Source organism: Dendropsophus ebraccatus, chromosome 10 (assembly GCF_027789765.1).
Source record: "Dendropsophus ebraccatus isolate aDenEbr1 chromosome 10, aDenEbr1.pat, whole genome shotgun sequence".
Lineage (NCBI taxonomy): Eukaryota > Metazoa > Chordata > Amphibia > Anura > Hylidae > Dendropsophus > Dendropsophus ebraccatus.
The window spans coordinates 390,675-411,159 of record NC_091463.1 but is presented as its reverse complement, the minus strand read 5'-3'; the positions used below and the strand labels follow the sequence as shown (position 1 = coordinate 411,159).

General features: G+C 37.2%; 1 protein-coding gene across 1 annotated transcript in view; it reads right to left on the bottom strand.

The window, feature by feature from the left end:
- DAB2IP (DAB2 interacting protein) overlaps positions 1-20,485 on the bottom strand; it is a 215,140-nt gene that overhangs the window by 49,529 nt on the left and 145,126 nt on the right. The window contains 2 exon segments of the mRNA XM_069986386.1: positions 3,709-3,887; positions 4,442-4,640. Coding sequence (XP_069842487.1) covers positions 3,709-3,887; positions 4,442-4,640 — 378 coding nt within the window.

The following is a 20,485-nucleotide window of genomic DNA, read 5'->3' as shown; positions in this document are numbered from 1 at the left end:
TCTTCCTCCTGTAACATATATAAAGGTTTCCATCATGTCCTCCCTTTCCCTTCTTCCTCCTGTAACATATATAAGTGTTTCCATCATGTCCTCCCTTTCCCTTCTTCCTCCTGTAACATATATATAAAGGTTTCCATCATGTCCTCCTTTCCCTTCTTCCCCCTGTAACATATATAAAGGTTTCCATCATGTCCTCCCTTTCCCTTCTTCCTCCTGTAACATATATAAAGGTTTCCATCATGTCCTCCCTTTCCCTTCTTCCTCCTGTAACATATATAAAGGTTTCCATCATGTCCTCCCTTTCCCTTCTTCCTCCTGTAACATATATAAAGGTTTCCACCATATCCTCCCTTTTCCCTTCTTCCCCCTCCTGTAACATATATAAAGGTTTCCATCATGTCCCCCCTTTCCCTTCTTCCCCCGGTAACATATATAAAGGTTTCCATCATGTCCCCCCTTTCCCTTCTTCCCCCTGTAATATATATAAAGGTTTCCATCATGTCCCTCCTTTCCCTTCTTCCTCCTGTAATATATATAAAGGTTTCCATCATATCCTCCCTTTCCCTTCTTCCTCCTGTAACATTTAAAGGTTAAATGTCTGATAACAACAAACTGTTCTGGATCGATTAGGGGATGTGACAAATACTGTACAGATATGAGCGGGTGCGTCGGATACTGTACGGATATGAGCGGGTGCGTCGGATACTGTACGGATATGAGCGGGTGCGTCGGATACTGTACGGATATGAGCGGGTGCGTCGGATACTGTACGGATATGAGCGGCTGCGTCGGATACTGTACGGATATGAGCGGGTGCGTCGGATACTGTATGGATATGAGCGGGTGCGTCGGATACTGTACGGATATGAGCGGGTGCGTCGGATACTGTACGGATATGACAGATGTGTCGGATACTGTACGGATATGAGCGGGTGCGTCGGATACTGTACGGATATGAGCGGGTGCGTCGGATACTGTACGGATATGAGCGGGTGCGTCGGATACTGTACGGATATGAGCGAGTGCGTCGGATACTGTACGGATATGAGCGGGTGTGTCGGATACTGTACGGATATGAGCGGGTGTGTCGGATACTGTACGGATATGAGCGGTTGTGTCGGATACTGTACGGATATGAGCGGGTGCGTCGGATACTGTACGGATATGAGCGGGTGCGTCGGATACTGTACGGATATGAGCGGGTGCGTCGGATACTGTACGGATATAAGCGGGTGTGTCGGATACTGTACGGATATGAGCGGATGTGTCGGATACTGTACGGATATGAGCGGGTGTGTCGGATACTGTACAGATATGAGCGGGTGTGTCGGATACTGTACGGATATGAGCGGGTGTGCCGGATACTGTACGGATATGAGCGGGTGTGTCGGATACTGTACGGATATGAGCGGGTGTGTCGGATACTGTACGGATATGAGCGGGTGTGTCGGATACTGTACGGATATGAGCGGGTGTGTCGGATACTGTACGGATATGACAGGTGTGTCGGATACTGTACCGATATGAGCGGATGTGTCGGATACTGTACGGATATGAGCGGGTGTGTCGGATACTGTACGGATATGAGCGGGTGTGTCGGATACTGTACGGATATGAGCGGGTGTGTCGGATACTGTACGGATATGAGCGGATGTGTCGGATACTGTACGGATATGAGCGGGTGTGTCGGATACTGTACGGATATGAGCGGATGTGTCGGATACTGTACGGATATGAGCGGGTGTGTCGGATACTGTACGGATATGACAGGTGTGTCGGATACTGTACGGATATGAGCGGATGTGTCGGATACTGTACGGATATGAGCGGGTGTGTCGGATACTGTACGGATATGAGCGGGTGTGTCGGATACTGTACGGATATGAGCGGGTGTGCCGGATACTGTACGGATATGAGCGGGTGTGTCGGATACTGTACGGATATGAGCGGGTGCGTCGGATACTGTACGGATATGAGCGGGTGCGTCGGATACTGTACGGATATGAGCGGGTGCGTCAGATACTGTACGGATATGAGCGGGTGCGTCGGATACTGTACGGATATGAGCGGGTGCGTCGGATACTGTACGGATATGAGCGGGTGTGTCGGATACTGTACGGATATGACAGGTGTGTCGGATACTGTACGGATATGACAGGTGTGTCGGATACTGTACGGATATGAGCGGATGTGTCGGATACTGTACGGATATGAGCGGGCGTGTCGGATACTGTACGGATATGAGCGGGTGTGTCTGATACTGTACGGATATGAGCGGGTGTGTCGGATACTGTACGGATATGAGCGGGTGTGTCGGATACTGTACGGATATGAGCGGGTGCGTCGGATACTGTACGGATATGAGCGGGTGTGTCGGATACTGTACGGATATGAGCGGGTGTGTCGGATACTGTACGGATATGAGCGGGTGCGTCGGATACTGTACGGATATGAGCGGGTGTGTCGGATACTGTACGGATATGAGCGGGTGTGTCGGATACTGTACGGATATGAGCGGGTGTGTCGGATACTGTACGGATATGAGCGGGTGTGTCGGATACTGTACGGATATGAGCGGGTGTGTTAGATACTGTACGGATATGAGCGGGTGTGTCGGATACTGTACGGATATGAGCGGGTGTGTCGGATACTGTACGGATATGAGCGGGTGTGCCGGATACTGTACGGATATGAGCGGGTGTGTCGGATACTGTACGGATAGGAGCGGGTGTGTCGGATACTGTACGGATATGAGCGGGTGTGTCGGATACTGTACGGATATGAGCGGGTGTGTCGGATACTGTACAGATATGAGCGGGTGTGTCGGATACTGTACGGATATGAGCGTGTGCGTCGGATACTGTACGGATATGAGCGGGTGTGTCGGATACTGTACGGATATGAGCGGGTGTGTCGGATACTGTACAGATATGAGCGGGTGTGTCGGATACTGTACGGATATGAGCGGGTGTGTCGGATACTGTACGGATATGAGCGGGTGTGTCGGATACTGTACGGATATGAGCGGGTGTGCCGGATACTGTACGGATATGAGCGGGTGTGTCGGATACTGTACGGATATGAGCGGGTGTGTCGGATACTGTATGGATATGAGCGGGTGTGTCGGATACTGTACGGATATGAGCGGGTGTGTCGGATACTGTACGGATATGAGCGGGTGTGTCGGATACTGTACGGATATGAGCGGGTGCGTCGGATACTGTACGGATATGAGCGGGTGTGTCGGATACTGTACGGATATGAGCGGGTGTGTCGGATACTGTACGGATATGAGCGGGTGTGCCGGATACTGTACGGATATGAGCGGGTGTGTCGGATACTGTACGGATAGGAGCGGGTGTGTCGGATACTGTAGGATATAAGTGGACGTGCCTGGTGATCCCCCTCTGGAGTCTGGGGGCGGCGGCATGCCCCCTCCTCTCCTTCTCTGCGCACAGTTAATAGGTAGGCATTAAGCACTGGCACCACCCGCTGAGCAGAATTAGGGACACATGCGGTAATTACGGAGACAGAGTTTTCTCCTAATTGAATTGTTAAGTACAGAGAAGCTGCTTTCTCTGCTCCTCTTTATCGTCTTTTGATCAGTATAATTACACTTTATTAGAGAGCAGGCGGAGGTGAGCGATGATCACCGGGGGGGGGGGGCACCTTCTGGGGGATCCACACACAGCTCTCAGCTGCTCTTACCCAGATAAGTCGTTCTCGATTACCATCTTTTGGAGGCCGACGGAAATGTTGTTGCTTGTGTTTGGAGTGGTGGCTGACTGATCGCTTGTGACGGATCCCTGCGCACTGGCCGGGTTGCTGAGCGCTGTGTTCACGTCCCGCAGGATACGAGGCAGGGGGCCAAGCTTGGCTACTGTGGCCTGATGAAACAGAGATGGGACAGAAGAAATACAAATCAGCACACTGCAACAGCAGGGGGCGCGCCATTCCAAGCTGATACCACACCCAGGACCCTATATACACTGTGCCAGCAGGGGGCGCGCCATTCCAAGCTGATACCACACCCAGGACCCTATATACACTGTGCCAGCAGGGGGCGCGCCATTCCAAGCTGATACCACACCCAGGACCCTGTATACACTGTGCCAGCAGGGGGTGCTATGTGACTGATCCCAGGACCCTGTATACACTGTGCCAGCAGGCGGCGCTATGTGACTGATCCCAGGACCCTGTATACACTGTGCCAGCAGGGGGTGCTATGTGACTGATCCCAGGACCCTGTATACACTGTGCCAGCAGGGGGTGCTATGTGACTGATCCCAGGACCCTGTATACACTGTGCCAGCAGGGGGCGCACCATTCTAAGCTGATACCACACCCAGGACCCTGTATACACTGTGCCAGCAGGCGGCGCTATGTGACTGATCCCAGGACCCTGTATACACTGTGCCTGCAGGGGGTGCCACACACCTACCTGATCCATGGAGATGACCTCCCACAGGAGGGAGTGCAGCATGGAGAGCTCGCGGCCCAGGTCGATGTAGCCCTCGAAGCCGGCGGTGTTGGAGAGGGTCTCGGGGTTGGAGATCTCCAGCAGGAAGCGCTGCATGTTGGTCCACTCGTGCTCCAGGAACTGGTTCATGAAGGACATGTACTCCTCCTTACTGCCAAACCTGCCGCACACAAGAAAGGCCGCTATACAGGAGTCCGGAGCCAAGGGGGAGGAGTCAGGCAATGTCACATCTATTGTCTCCCACTCATTGCACGGTGCACACATGAGAGCAGGGGGCCAATAGGTGATGGTATTGTGGACTAGGTTTGCTTTCCCTCTCTCTCTCTCTATTCACAGGTGATGGTTGTAGGGATCCTATTGGCTGCGGGAGTGATGATGTCACCACTATGTCTTAGTAATTCTGTATCCAGGCAGATGCCGGGCAGCACTGATTGGACGAGGCGCTGAGCGGGAAGGAGCAGTATATAAACCTGCGCTCTGTGAGGAGAGGCTCAGTTAGTTATCTCACCAGTAACAGCGCTGACTTATCCCCATGCATTGTCACTGTGTGTTATTAGTGGATGTGGTCACAGAAGTCATCCCTGAGGACTGGGCTTAGTTTGCTCTTATAGTTATTATATTATTAAACCAACCATTACATATTCTTTATTAATAAATATTCATAAATATAATAAAACATCCGCCATAATAATACATCCGCCATAATAATACATCCGCCATAATAATAATACATCCGCCATAATAATACATCCGCCATAATAATACATCCCCCATAATAATACATCCGCCATAATAATAATACATCCGCCATAATAATACATCCGCCATAATAATACATCCGCCATAATAATAATACATCCGCCATAATAATACATCCCCCATAATAATACATCCCCCATAATAATACATCCGCCATAATAATACATCCGCCATAATACATCCCCCATAATAATACATCCGCCATAATAATACATCCGCTATAATAATACATCCGCCATAATAATACATCCGCCATAATAATACATCCCCCATAATAATAATACATCCTCCATAATAATACATCCGCCATAATAATACATCCGCCATAATAATAATACATCCGCCATAATAATACATCCCCCATAATAATACATCCGCCATAATAATAATACATCCGCCATAATAATACATCCGCCATAATAATACATCCGCCATAATAATACATCCGCCATAATAATAATACATCCGCCATAATAATACATCCGCCATAATAATACATCCGGCATAATAATACATCCCCCATAATAATACATCCGCCATAATAATACATCCGCCATAATAATAATACATCCGCCATAATAATACATCCGCCATAATAATAATACATCCCCCATAATAATAATCCATCCGCCATAATAATAATCCATCCGCCATAATAATAATACATCCGCCATAATAATAATACATCCCCCATAATAATAATACATCCTCCATAATAATACATCCGCCATAATAATAATACATCCGCCATAATAATACATCCGCCATAATAATACATCCGCCATAATAATACATCCGCCATAATAATACATCCGCCATAATAATACATCCGCCATAATAATAAATCCGCCATAATAATACATCCGCCATAATAATAATACATCCGCCATAATAATAATACATCCGCCATAATAATAATACATCCGCCATAATAATACATCCGCCATAATAATACATCCGCCATAATAATACATCCGCCATAATAATACATCCGCCATAATAATACATCCGCATAATATTAATACATCCGCCATAATAATAATACATCCGCCATAATACATCCCCCATAATAATAATACATCCGCCATAATAATACATCCGCCATAATAATAATACATCCGCATAATAATAATACATCCGCCATAATAATAATACATCCGCCATAATAATACATCCGCCATAATAATACATCCGCCATAATAATAATACATCCGAAATAATAATACATCCACCATAATAATACATCCCCCATAATAATACATCCGCCATAATAATACATCCGCCATAATAATAATACATCCGCCATAATAATACATCCGCCATAATAATAATACATCCCCCATAATAATAATCCATCCGCCATAATAATAATCCATCCGCCATAATAATAATACATCCGCCATAATAATAATACATCCCCCATAATAATAATACATCCTCCATAATAATACATCCGCCATAATAATAATACATCCGCCATAATAATACATCCGCCATAATAATACATCCGCCATAATAATACATCCGCCATAATAATAAATCCGCCATAATAATACATCCGCCATAATAATAATACATCCGCCATAATAATAATACATCCGCCATAATAATAATACATCCGCCATAATAATACATCCGCCATAATAATACATCCGCCATAATAATACATCCGCCATAATAATACATCCGCATAATATTAATACATCCGCCATAATAATAATACATCCGCCATAATAATACATCCCCCATAATAATAATACATCCGCCATAATAATACATCCGCATAATAATAATACATCCGCCATAATAATAATACATCCGCCATAATAATACATCCGCCATAATAATACATCCGCCATAATAATACATCTGCCATAATAATACATCCGCCAAAATAATACATCCGCCATAATAATACATCCGCCATAATAATACATCCGACATATTAATACATCCGCCATAATAATACATCCCCCATAATAATAATACATCCGCCATAATAATACATCCCCATACTACATCCGCCATAATAATACATCCGCCATAATAATAATACATCCGACATAATAATAATACATCCGCCATAATAATACCTCCGCCATAATAATACATCCGCCATAATAATAATACATCCCCCATAATACATCTGCCATAATAATACCTCCGCCATAATAATAATACATTCCCATAATAATACCTCCGCCATAATAATACATCCGCCATAATACATCCGCCATAATAATAATACATCCGCCATAATAATACATCCGCCATAATAATACATCCGCCATAATAATAATACATCCCCCATAATACATCCGCCATAATAATACATCCGCCATAATAATAATACATCCGCCATAATAATAATACATTCGCCATAATAATACCTCCGCCATAATAATACATCCGCCATAATAATAATACATCCGCCATAATAATACATCCGCCATAATAATACATCCGCCATAATAATAATACATCCGCCATAATAATAATACATCCACCATAATACATCCGCCATAATAAAACTTCCGCCATAATAATAATACATCCCCCATAATAATACATCCGCCATAATAATACATCCGCCATAATAATAATACATCCCCCATAATACATCCGCCATAATAATAATACATTCGCCATAATAATACATCCGCCATAATAATACATCCGCCATAATAATACATCCGCCATAATAATACATCCCCCATAATAATACATCCGCCATAATAATACATCCGCCAGAATAATAATACATCCCCCATAATAAGACATCCGCCATAATAATAATACATCCGCATAATAATAATACATCCCCCATAATAATACATCCCCCATAATAATAATACATCCGCCATAATAATAATACATCCGCCATAATAATACATCCACCATAATAATACATCCGCCATAATAATACATCCACCATAATAATAATACATCCGCCATAATAATAATACATCCGCCATAATAATACATCCCCCATAATAATACATCCCCCATAATAATACATCCACCATAATAATAATACATCCCCCATAATAATAATACATCCGCCATAATAATAATACATCCGCCATAATAATACATCCGCCATAATAATAATACATCCGCCATAATAATAATACATCCGCCATAATAATACATCCGCCATAATAATAATACATCCACCATAATAATAACAATACATCCGCCATAATAATACATCCCCCATAATAATACATCCACCATAATAATAATACATCCGCCATAATAATACATCCGCCATAATAATAATACATCCCCCATAATAATAATACATCCCCCATAATAATAATACATCCGCCATAATAATACATCCGCCATAATAATAATACATCCGCCATAATAATACATCCGCCATAATAATAATACATCCCCCATAATAATAATACATCCCCCATAATAATAATACATCCGCCATAATAATAATACATCCGCCATAATAATAATACATCCCCCATAATAATACATCCCCCATAATAATACATCCGCCATAATAATAATACATCCGCCATAATAATACATCCGCCATAATAATAATACATCCGCCATAATAATACATCCGCCGAAATAATAATACATCCGCCATGATAATACATCCGCCATAATAATACATCCGCCATAATAATAATACATCCGCCATAATAATACATCCCCCATAATAATAATACATCCGCCATAATAATAATACGTCCCCCATAATAATAATACATCCCCCATAATAATAATACATCCGCCATAATAATAATACGTCCCCCATAATAATAATACATCCGCCATAATAATAATACATTGGCCATAATAATACATCTGCCATAATAATAATACATCCGCCATAATAATACATCCGCCATAATAATACATCCACCATAATAATAATACATCCGCCATAATAATACATCCGCCATAATAATACATCCGCCATAATAATAATACATCCGCCATAATAATACATCCGCCATAATAATAATACATCCGCCATAATAATACATCCGCCGAAATAATAATACATCCGCCATAATAATACATCCGCCATAATAATACATCCGCCATAATAATACATCCCCCATAATAATAATACATCCGCCATAATAATAATACGTCCCCCATAATAATAATACATCCGCCATAATAATAATACATTGGCCATAATAATAATACATCCCCCATAATAATACATCCGCCATAATAATAATACATCCCCCATAATACATCCGCCATAATAATACATCCGCCATAATAATAATACATCCGCCACAATAATAATACATCCGCCATAATAATACATCCGCCATAATAATACATCCGCCATAATAATAATACATCCGCCATAATAATAATACATCCTCCATAATAATAAAACATCCGCCATAATAATACATCCGCCATAATAATACATCCGCCATAATAATACATCCCCCATAATAATAATACATCCGCCATAATAATACATCCACCATAATAATACATCCGCCATAATAATACATCCCCCATAATAATACATCCCCCATAATAATACATCCGCCATAATAATAATACATCCGCCATAATAATACATCCGCCACAATAATACATCCGCCATAATAATAATACATCCGCCATAATAATACATCCCCCATAATAATACATCCCCCATAATAATACATCCGCCATAATAATACATCCGCCATAATAATACATCCGCCATAATAATACATCCGCCATAATAATACATCCCCCATAATAATAATACATCCTCCATAATAATACATCCGCCATAATAATAATACATCCGCCATAATAATACATCCCCCATAATAATACATCCGCCATAATAATAATACATCCGCCATAATAATACATCCGCCATAATAATACATCCCCCATAATACATCCGCCATAATAATACATCCGCCATAATAATACATCCGCCATAATAATACATCCGCCATAATAATAATACATCCGCCATAATAATAATACATCCGCCATAATAATACATCCGCCATAATAATACATCCGCCATAATAATACATCCGCCATAATAATACATCCACCATAATAATACATCCGCCATAATAATACATCCGCCATAATAATAATACATCCGCCATAATAATACATCCGCCATAATAATACATCCGCCATAATAATACATCCGCCATAATAATAATACATCCGCCATAATAATACATCCGCCATAATAATAATACATCCGCCATAATAATAATACATCCGCCATAATAATACATCCGCCATAATAATAATACATCCGCCATAATAATAATACATCCCCCATAATAATAATCCATCCGCCATAATAATAATACATCCGCCATAATAATAATACATCTGCCATAATAATAATACATCCACCATAATAATACATCCCCCATAATAATAATACATCCTCCATAATAATACATCCGCCATAATAATAATACATCCGCCATAATAATACATCCGCCATAATAATAATACATCCGCCATAATAATAATACATCCCCCATAATAATACGTCCGCCATAATAATAATACATCAGCCATAATAATACATCCGCCATAATAATAATACATCCGCCATAATAATAATACATCCGCCATAATAATAATACATCCGCCATAATAATAATACATCCGCCATAATAATAATACATCTGCCATAATAATAATACATCCACCATAATAATACATCCCCCATAATAATAATACATCCTCCATAATAATACATCCGCCATAATAATAATACATCCGCCATAATAATACATCCGCCATAATAATACATCCGCCATAATAATACATCCGCCATAATAATACATCCGCATAATATTAATACATCCGCCATAATAATAATACATCCGCCATAATAATACATCCCCCATAATAATAATACATCCGCCATAATAATACATCCGCCATAATAATAATACATCCGCATAATAATAATACATCCGCCATAATAATAATACATCCGCCATAATAATACATCTGCCATAATAATACATCCGCCAAAATAATACATCCGCCATAATAATACATCCGCCATAATAATACATCCGACATATTAATACATCCGCCATAATAATACATCCCCCATAATAATAATACATCCGCCATAATAATACATCCCCATACTACATCCGCCATAATAATACATCCGCCATAATAATAATACATCCGACATAATAATAATACATCCGCCATAATAATAATACATCCGACATAATAATAATACATCCCCCATAATAATAATACATCCGCCATAATAATACATCCCCATACTACATCCGCCATAATAATACATCCGACATAATAATAATACATCCGCCATAATAATACCTCCGCCATAATAATACATCCGCCATAATAATAATACATCCCCCATAATACATCTGCCATAATAATACCTCCGCCATAATAATAATACATTCGCCATAATACCTCCGCCATAATAATACATCCGCCATAATACATCCGCCATAATAATAATACATCCGCCATAATAATACATCCGCCATAATAATACATCCGCCATAATAATAATAATACATCCGCCATAATAATACATCCGCCATAATAATAATACATCCCCCATAATACATCCGCCATAATAATACATCCGCCATAATAATACATTCGCCATAATAATACCTCCGCCATAATAATACATCCGCCATAATAATAATACATCCGCCATAATAATACATCCGCCATAATAATAATAATACATCCACCATAATAATAACAATACATCCGCCATAATAATACATCCGCCATAATAATACATCCGCCATAATAATAATACATCCCCCATAATAATAATACATCCCCCATAATAATAATACATCCGCCATAATAATAATACATCCGCCATAATAATACATCCCCCATAATAATACATCTGCCATAATAATAATACATCCGCCATAATAATACATCCGCCATAATAATACATCCACCATAATAATAATACATCCGCCATAATAATACATCCGCCATAATAATACATCCGCCATAATAATAATACATTCGCCATAATATACATCCGCCATAATAATAATACATCCGCCATAATAATACATCCGCCGAAATAATAATACATCCGCCATGATAATACATCCGCCATAATAATACATCCGCCATAATAATACATCCCCCATAATAATAATACATCCGCCATAATAATAATACGTCCCCCATAATAATAATACATCCGCCATAATAATAATACATTGGCCATAATAATAATACATCCCCCATAATAATACATCCGCCATAATAATAATACATCCCCCATAATAATAATACATCCCCCATAATACATCCGCCATAATAATACATCCGCCATAATAATAATATATCCACCATAATAATAATACATCCGCCATAATAATACATCCGCCATAATAATAATACATCCGCCATAATAATACATCCCCCGTAATAATACATCCGCCATAATAATACATCCGCCATAATAATACATCCGCCATAATAATAATACATCCGCCATAATAATACATCCGCCATAATAATACATCCGCCATAATAATACATCCCCCATAATAATACATCCGCCATAATAATACATCCGCCATAATAATAATACATCCCCCATAATAATAATACATCCCCCATAATAATAATACATCCCCCATAATAATAATACATCTGCCATAATGATACATCCGCCATAATAATAATACATCCGCCATAATAATACATCCGCCATAATAATACATCCGCCATAATAATAATACATCCGCCATAATAATACATCCGCCATAATAATAATACATCCGCCATAATAATACATCCGCCATAATAATAATACATCCGCCATAATAATAATACATCCGCCATAATAATAATACATCCCCCATAATAATAATACATCCACCATAATAATAATACATCCCCCATAATAATACATCCGCCATAATAATACATCCCCCATAATAATACATCCGCCATAATAATAATACATCCGCCATAATAATAATACATCCGCCATAATAATAATACATCCGCCATAATAATACATCCGCCATAATAATACATCCCCCATAATAATACATCCACCATAATAATAATACATCCCCCATAATAATAATACATCCGCCATAATAATAATACATCCGCCATAATAATAATACATCCGCCATAATACATCCGCCATAATAATAATACATCCGCCGAAATAATAATACATCCGCCGAAATAATAATACATCCGCCATAATAATACATCCGCCATAATAATACATCCGCCATAATAATACATCCGCCATAATAATAATACATTCCCATAATAATAATACATCCGCCATAATAATACATCCGCCATAATAATAATACATCCCCCATAATAATAATACATCCCCCATAATAATAATAATACATCCGCCATAATAATAATACATCCGCCATAATAATACATCCGCCATAATAATAATACATTCCCATAATAATAATACATCCGCCATAATAATAATACATCCCCCATAATAATAATACATCCACCATAATAATAATACATCCGCCATAATAATAAATCCGCCATAATAATAATACATCCGCCATAATAATAATACATCCGCCATAATAATAATACATCCGCCATAATAATAAATCCCCCATAATAATAATACATCCGCCATAATAATAATACATCCCCCATAATAATAATACATCCACCATAATAATACATCCGCCATAATAATAATACATCCCCCATAATAATACATCCGCCATAATAATAATACATCCGCCATAATAATACATCCGCCATAACAATAGATCCGCCATAATAATAATACATCCCCCATAATAATACATCCGCCATAATAATAATACATCCGCAATAATAATAATACATCCGCCATAATAATAATACATCCGCCATAATAATACATCCCCCATAATAATACATCCGCCATAATAATAATACATCCGCCATAATAATAATACATCCCCCATAATAATACATCCGCCATAATAATAATACATCCCCCATAATAATAATCCATCCGCCATAATAATAATCCATCCGCCATAATAATAATACATCCGCCATAATAATAATACATCCGCCATAATACTACATCCGCCATAATAATAAATCCCCCATAATAATAATACATCCCCCATAATAATAATACATCCACCATAATAATACATCCGCCATAATAATAATACATCCCCCATAATAATAATACATCCGCCATAATAATAATACATCCGCCATAATAATAATACATCCCCCATAATACATCCGCCATAATAATAATACATCCGCCATAATAATACATCCGCCATAATAATAATACATTCCCATAATAATAATACATCCGCCATAATAATAATACATCCGCCATAATAATAATACATCCGCCATAATAATAAATCCCCCATAATAATAATACATCCGCCATAATAATAATACATCCGCCATAATAATAATACATCCGCCATAATAATAAATCCCCCATAATAATAATACACCCGCCATAATAATAATACATCCGCCATAAGAAAAATACATCCCCCATAATAATAAATCCGCTATAATAATAATACATCCGCCATAATAATAATACATCCGCCATAAGAAAAATACATCCGCCATAATAATAAATCCCCCATAATAATAATACATCCGCCATAATAATAATACATCCGCCATAATAATAATACATCCACCATAATAATAAATCCACCATAATAATAATACATCCGCCATAATAATAATACATCCGCCATAATAATAATACATCCGCCATAATAATACATCCGCCATAATAATACATCCCCCATAATAATACATCCGCCATAATAATAATACATCCGCCATAATAATACATCCGCCATAATAATACATCCGCCATAATAATAATACATCCGCCATAATAATAATACATCCGCCATAATAATACATCGCCCATAATAATAATACATCCCCCATAATAATACATCCGCCATAATAATAATACATCCGCCATAATAATAATACATCCGCCATAATAATAATACATCCGCCATAATAATACATCCCCCATAATAATACATCCGCCATAATAATATTACATCCGCCATAATAAGAATACATCCGCCATAATAATACATCCGCCATAATAATAATACATCCGCCATAATAATACATCCGCCATAATAATAATACATCTGCCATAATAATAATCCATCCGCCATAATAATACATCCGCCATAATAATAATACATCCGCCATAATACATCCCCCATAATAATAATACATCCGCCATAATAATACATCCGCCATAATACATCCCCCATAATACATCCGCCATAATACATCCGCCATAATAATACATCCGCCATAATAATAATACATCCGCCATAATACATCCGCCATAATAATAATACATCCGCCATAATAATAATACATCCGCCATAATAATAATACATCCGCCATAATACATCCGCCATAATAACAATACATCCGCCATAATAATAATACATCCGCCATAATAATACATCCGCCATAATAATAATACATCCGCCATAATAATACATCCCCCATAATAATAATACATCCGCCATAATAATACATCCGCCATAATAATAATACATTTGCCATAATAATACATCCGCCATAATAATAATACATCCGCCATAATAATACATCCCCCATAATAATACATCCGCCATAATAATACATCCGCCATAATAATACATCCGCAATTATAATAATACATCTGCCATAATAATAATACATCCGCCATAATAATACATCCGCCATAATAATACATCCGCAATTATAATACATCTGCCATAATAATAATACATCCGCCATAATAATACATCCCCCATAATAAAACATCCGCCATAATAATAATACATCCGCCATAATAATACATCCGCAATTATAATAATACATCTGCCATAATAATAATACATCCGCCATAACAATACATCCGCCATAACAATAGATCCGCCATAATAATAATACATCCGCCATAATAATACATCCCCCATAATAAAACATCCGCCATAATAATAATACATCCGCAATAATAATAATAATACATCCGCCATAATAATAATACATCCGCCATAATAATACATCCGCCATAATAATAATACATCCCCCATAATAATAATACATCCGCCATAATAATACATCCGCCATAATAACACATGCCCCATAATACATCCGCCATAATACATCCGCCATAATAATAATACATCCGCCATAATAATAATACATCCGCCATAATAATAATACATCCGCCATAATAATAATACATCCGCCATAATAATAATACATCCGCCATAATAATACATCCGCCATAATAATACATCCGCCATAATAATACATCCGCCATAATAATAATACATCCGCCATAATAATAATACATCCGCCATAATAATACATCGGCCATAATAATAACACATCCGCCATAATAATACATCCGCCATAACAATAGATCCGCCATAATAATAATACATCCGCCATAATAATAATACATCCGCCATAATACATCAGCCATAATAATAATACATCCGCCATAATAATAATACATCCGCCATAATACATCCGCCATAATAACAATACATCCGCCATAATAATAATACATCCGCCATAATAATACATCCCCCATAATAATACATCCGCCATAATAATAATACATCCGCCATAATAATACATCCGCCATAATAATAATACATCCGCCATAACAATACATCCGCCATAATAATAATACATCCGCCATAATAATAATACATCCGCCATAATAATACATCCGCCATAACAATAGATCCGCCATAATAATAATACATCCCCCATAATAATACATCCGCCATAATAATAATACATCCGCCATAATAATACATCCGCCATAATAATACATCCGCCATAATAATAATACATCCCCCATAATAATACATCCGCCATAATAATAATACATCCGCCATAATACATCCGCCATAATAATAATACATCCGCCATAATAATAATACATCCGCCATAATAATACATCCGCCATAATAATACATCCGCCATAAAAATAATACATCCGCCATAATAATAATACATCCGCCATAATAATACATCCGCCATAATAATAATACATCCGCAATAATAATAATAATACATCCGCCATAATAATACATCCGCCATAATAATAATACATCCCCCATAATAATACATCCGCCATAATAATAATACATCCGCCATAATACATCCGCCATAATAATAATACATCCGCCATAATAATAATACATCCGCCATAATAATACATCCGCCATAATAATACATCCGCCATAAAAATAATACATCCGCCATAATAATAATACATCCGCCATAATAATACATCCGCCATAATAATAATACATCCCCCATAATAATAATACATCCCCCATAATAATAATACATCAGCCATAATACATCCGCCATAATAATACATCCCCCATAATAATAATACATCCCCCATAATAATAATACATCCGCCATAATAATAATACATCCGGCATAATAATAATACATCCGCCATAATAATAATACATCCGCCATAATAATACATCCCCCATAATAATACATCCGCATAATAATAATACATCCCCCATAATAATAATACATCCGCCATAATAATACATCCGCCATAAAAATAATACATCCGCCATAATAATAATACATCCGCCATAATAATAATACATCCGCCATAATAATACATCCGCCATAATAATACATCCGCCATAAAAATAATACATCCGCCATAATAATAATACATCCCCCATAATAATACATCCGCCATAATAATAATACATCCCCCATAATAATAATACATCCCCCATAATAATAATACATCCCCCATAATAATAATACATCCGCCATAATAATAATACATCCGGCATAATAATAATACATCCGCAATAATAATAATACATCCCCCATAATAATACATCCGCCATAACAATAGATCCGCCATAATAATACATCCCCCATAATAATACATCCGCCATAATAATAATACATCCGCAATAATAATAATAATACATCCGCCATAATAATACATCCGCCATAATAATAATACATCCCCCATAATAATACATCCGCCATAATAATAATACATCCGCCATAATACATCCGCCATAATAATAATACATCCGCCATAATAATAATACATCCGCCATAATAATACATCCGCCATAATAATACATCCGCCATAAAAATAATACATCCGCCATAATAATAATACATCCGCCATAATAATACATCCGCCATAATAATACATCCGCCATAATAATAATACATCCCCCATAATAATAATACATCCGCCATAATAATACATCCCCCATAATAATAATACATCCCCCATAATAATAATACATCCGCCATAATAATAATACATCCGGCATAATAATAATACATCCGCAATAATAATAATACATCCACCATAATAATAATACATCAGCCATAATAATAATACGTCCCCCATAATAATAATACATCCCCCATAATAATAATACATCCGCCATAATAATAATACATCCGCCATAATAATACATCCGCCATAATAATAATACATCCGCCATAATAATACATCCCCCATAATAATACATCCGCCATAATAATAATACATCCGCCATAATAATACATCCGCCATAATAATAATACATCCGCCATAATAATACATCCGCCATAATAATACATCCACCATAATAATAATACATCCGCCATAATAATAATACATCCGCCATAATAATACATCTGCCATAATAATAATACATCCGCCATAATAATAATACATCCGCCATAATACATCCGCCATAATAATACATCCGCCATAATAATAATACATCCGCCATAATAATAATACATCCGCCATAATACATCCGCCATAATAATAATACATCCGCCATAATAATAATACATCCGCCATAATAATAATACATCCGCCGAAATAATAATACATCCGCCATAATAATACATCCGCCATAATAATACATCCGCCATAATAATACATCCGCCATAATAATACATCCCCCATAATAATACATCCTCCATAATAATAATACATCCGCCATAATAATACATCCGCCATAATAATACATCCGCCATAATAATAATACATCCGCCATAATAATAATACATCCGCCATAATACATCCGCCATAATACATCCGCCGAAATAATAATACATCCGCCATAATAATACATCCGCCATAATAATACATCCGCCATAATAATACATCCGCCATAATAATAATACATTCCCATAATAATAATACATCCGCCATAATAATAATACATCCCCCATAATAATAATACATTCCCATAATAATAATAATACATCCGCCATAATAATAATACATCCGCCATAATAATACATCCGCCATAATAATAATACATCCCCCATAATAATAATACATCCACCATAATAATACATCCCCCATAATAATAATACATCCGCCATAATAATACATCCCCCATAATAATAATACATCCCCCATAATAATAAATCCCCCATAATAATAATACATCCGCCATAATAATAATACATCCGCCATAATAATAATACATCCGCCATAATAATAAATCCCCCATAATAATACATCCGCCATAATAATAATACATCCGCCATAATAATAATACATCCACCATAATAATAATACATCCGCCATAATAATACATCCCCCATAATAATAATACATCCGCCATAATAATAATACATCCGCCATAATAATAATACATCCGCCATAATAATACATCCCCCATAATAATACATCCGCCATAATAATAAATCCCCCATAATAATAATACATCCCCCATAATAATAATACATCCCCCATAATAATACATCCGCCATAATAATAATACATCCGCCATAATAATACATCCGCCATAATAATAATACATCCCCCATAATAATAATCCATCCGCCATAATAATAATCCATCCGCCATAATAATAATACATCCGCCATAATAATAATACATCCGCCATAATACTACATCCGCCATAATAATAAATCCCCCATAATAATAATACATCCCCCATAATAATAATACATCCACCATAATAATACATCCGCCATAATAATAATACATCCGCCATAATAATACATCCCCCATAATAATAATACATCCGCCATAATAATACATCCGCCATAATAATAATACATTTGCCATAATAATACATCCGCCATAATAATAATACATCCGCCATAATAATACATCCCCCATAATAATACATCCGCCATAAT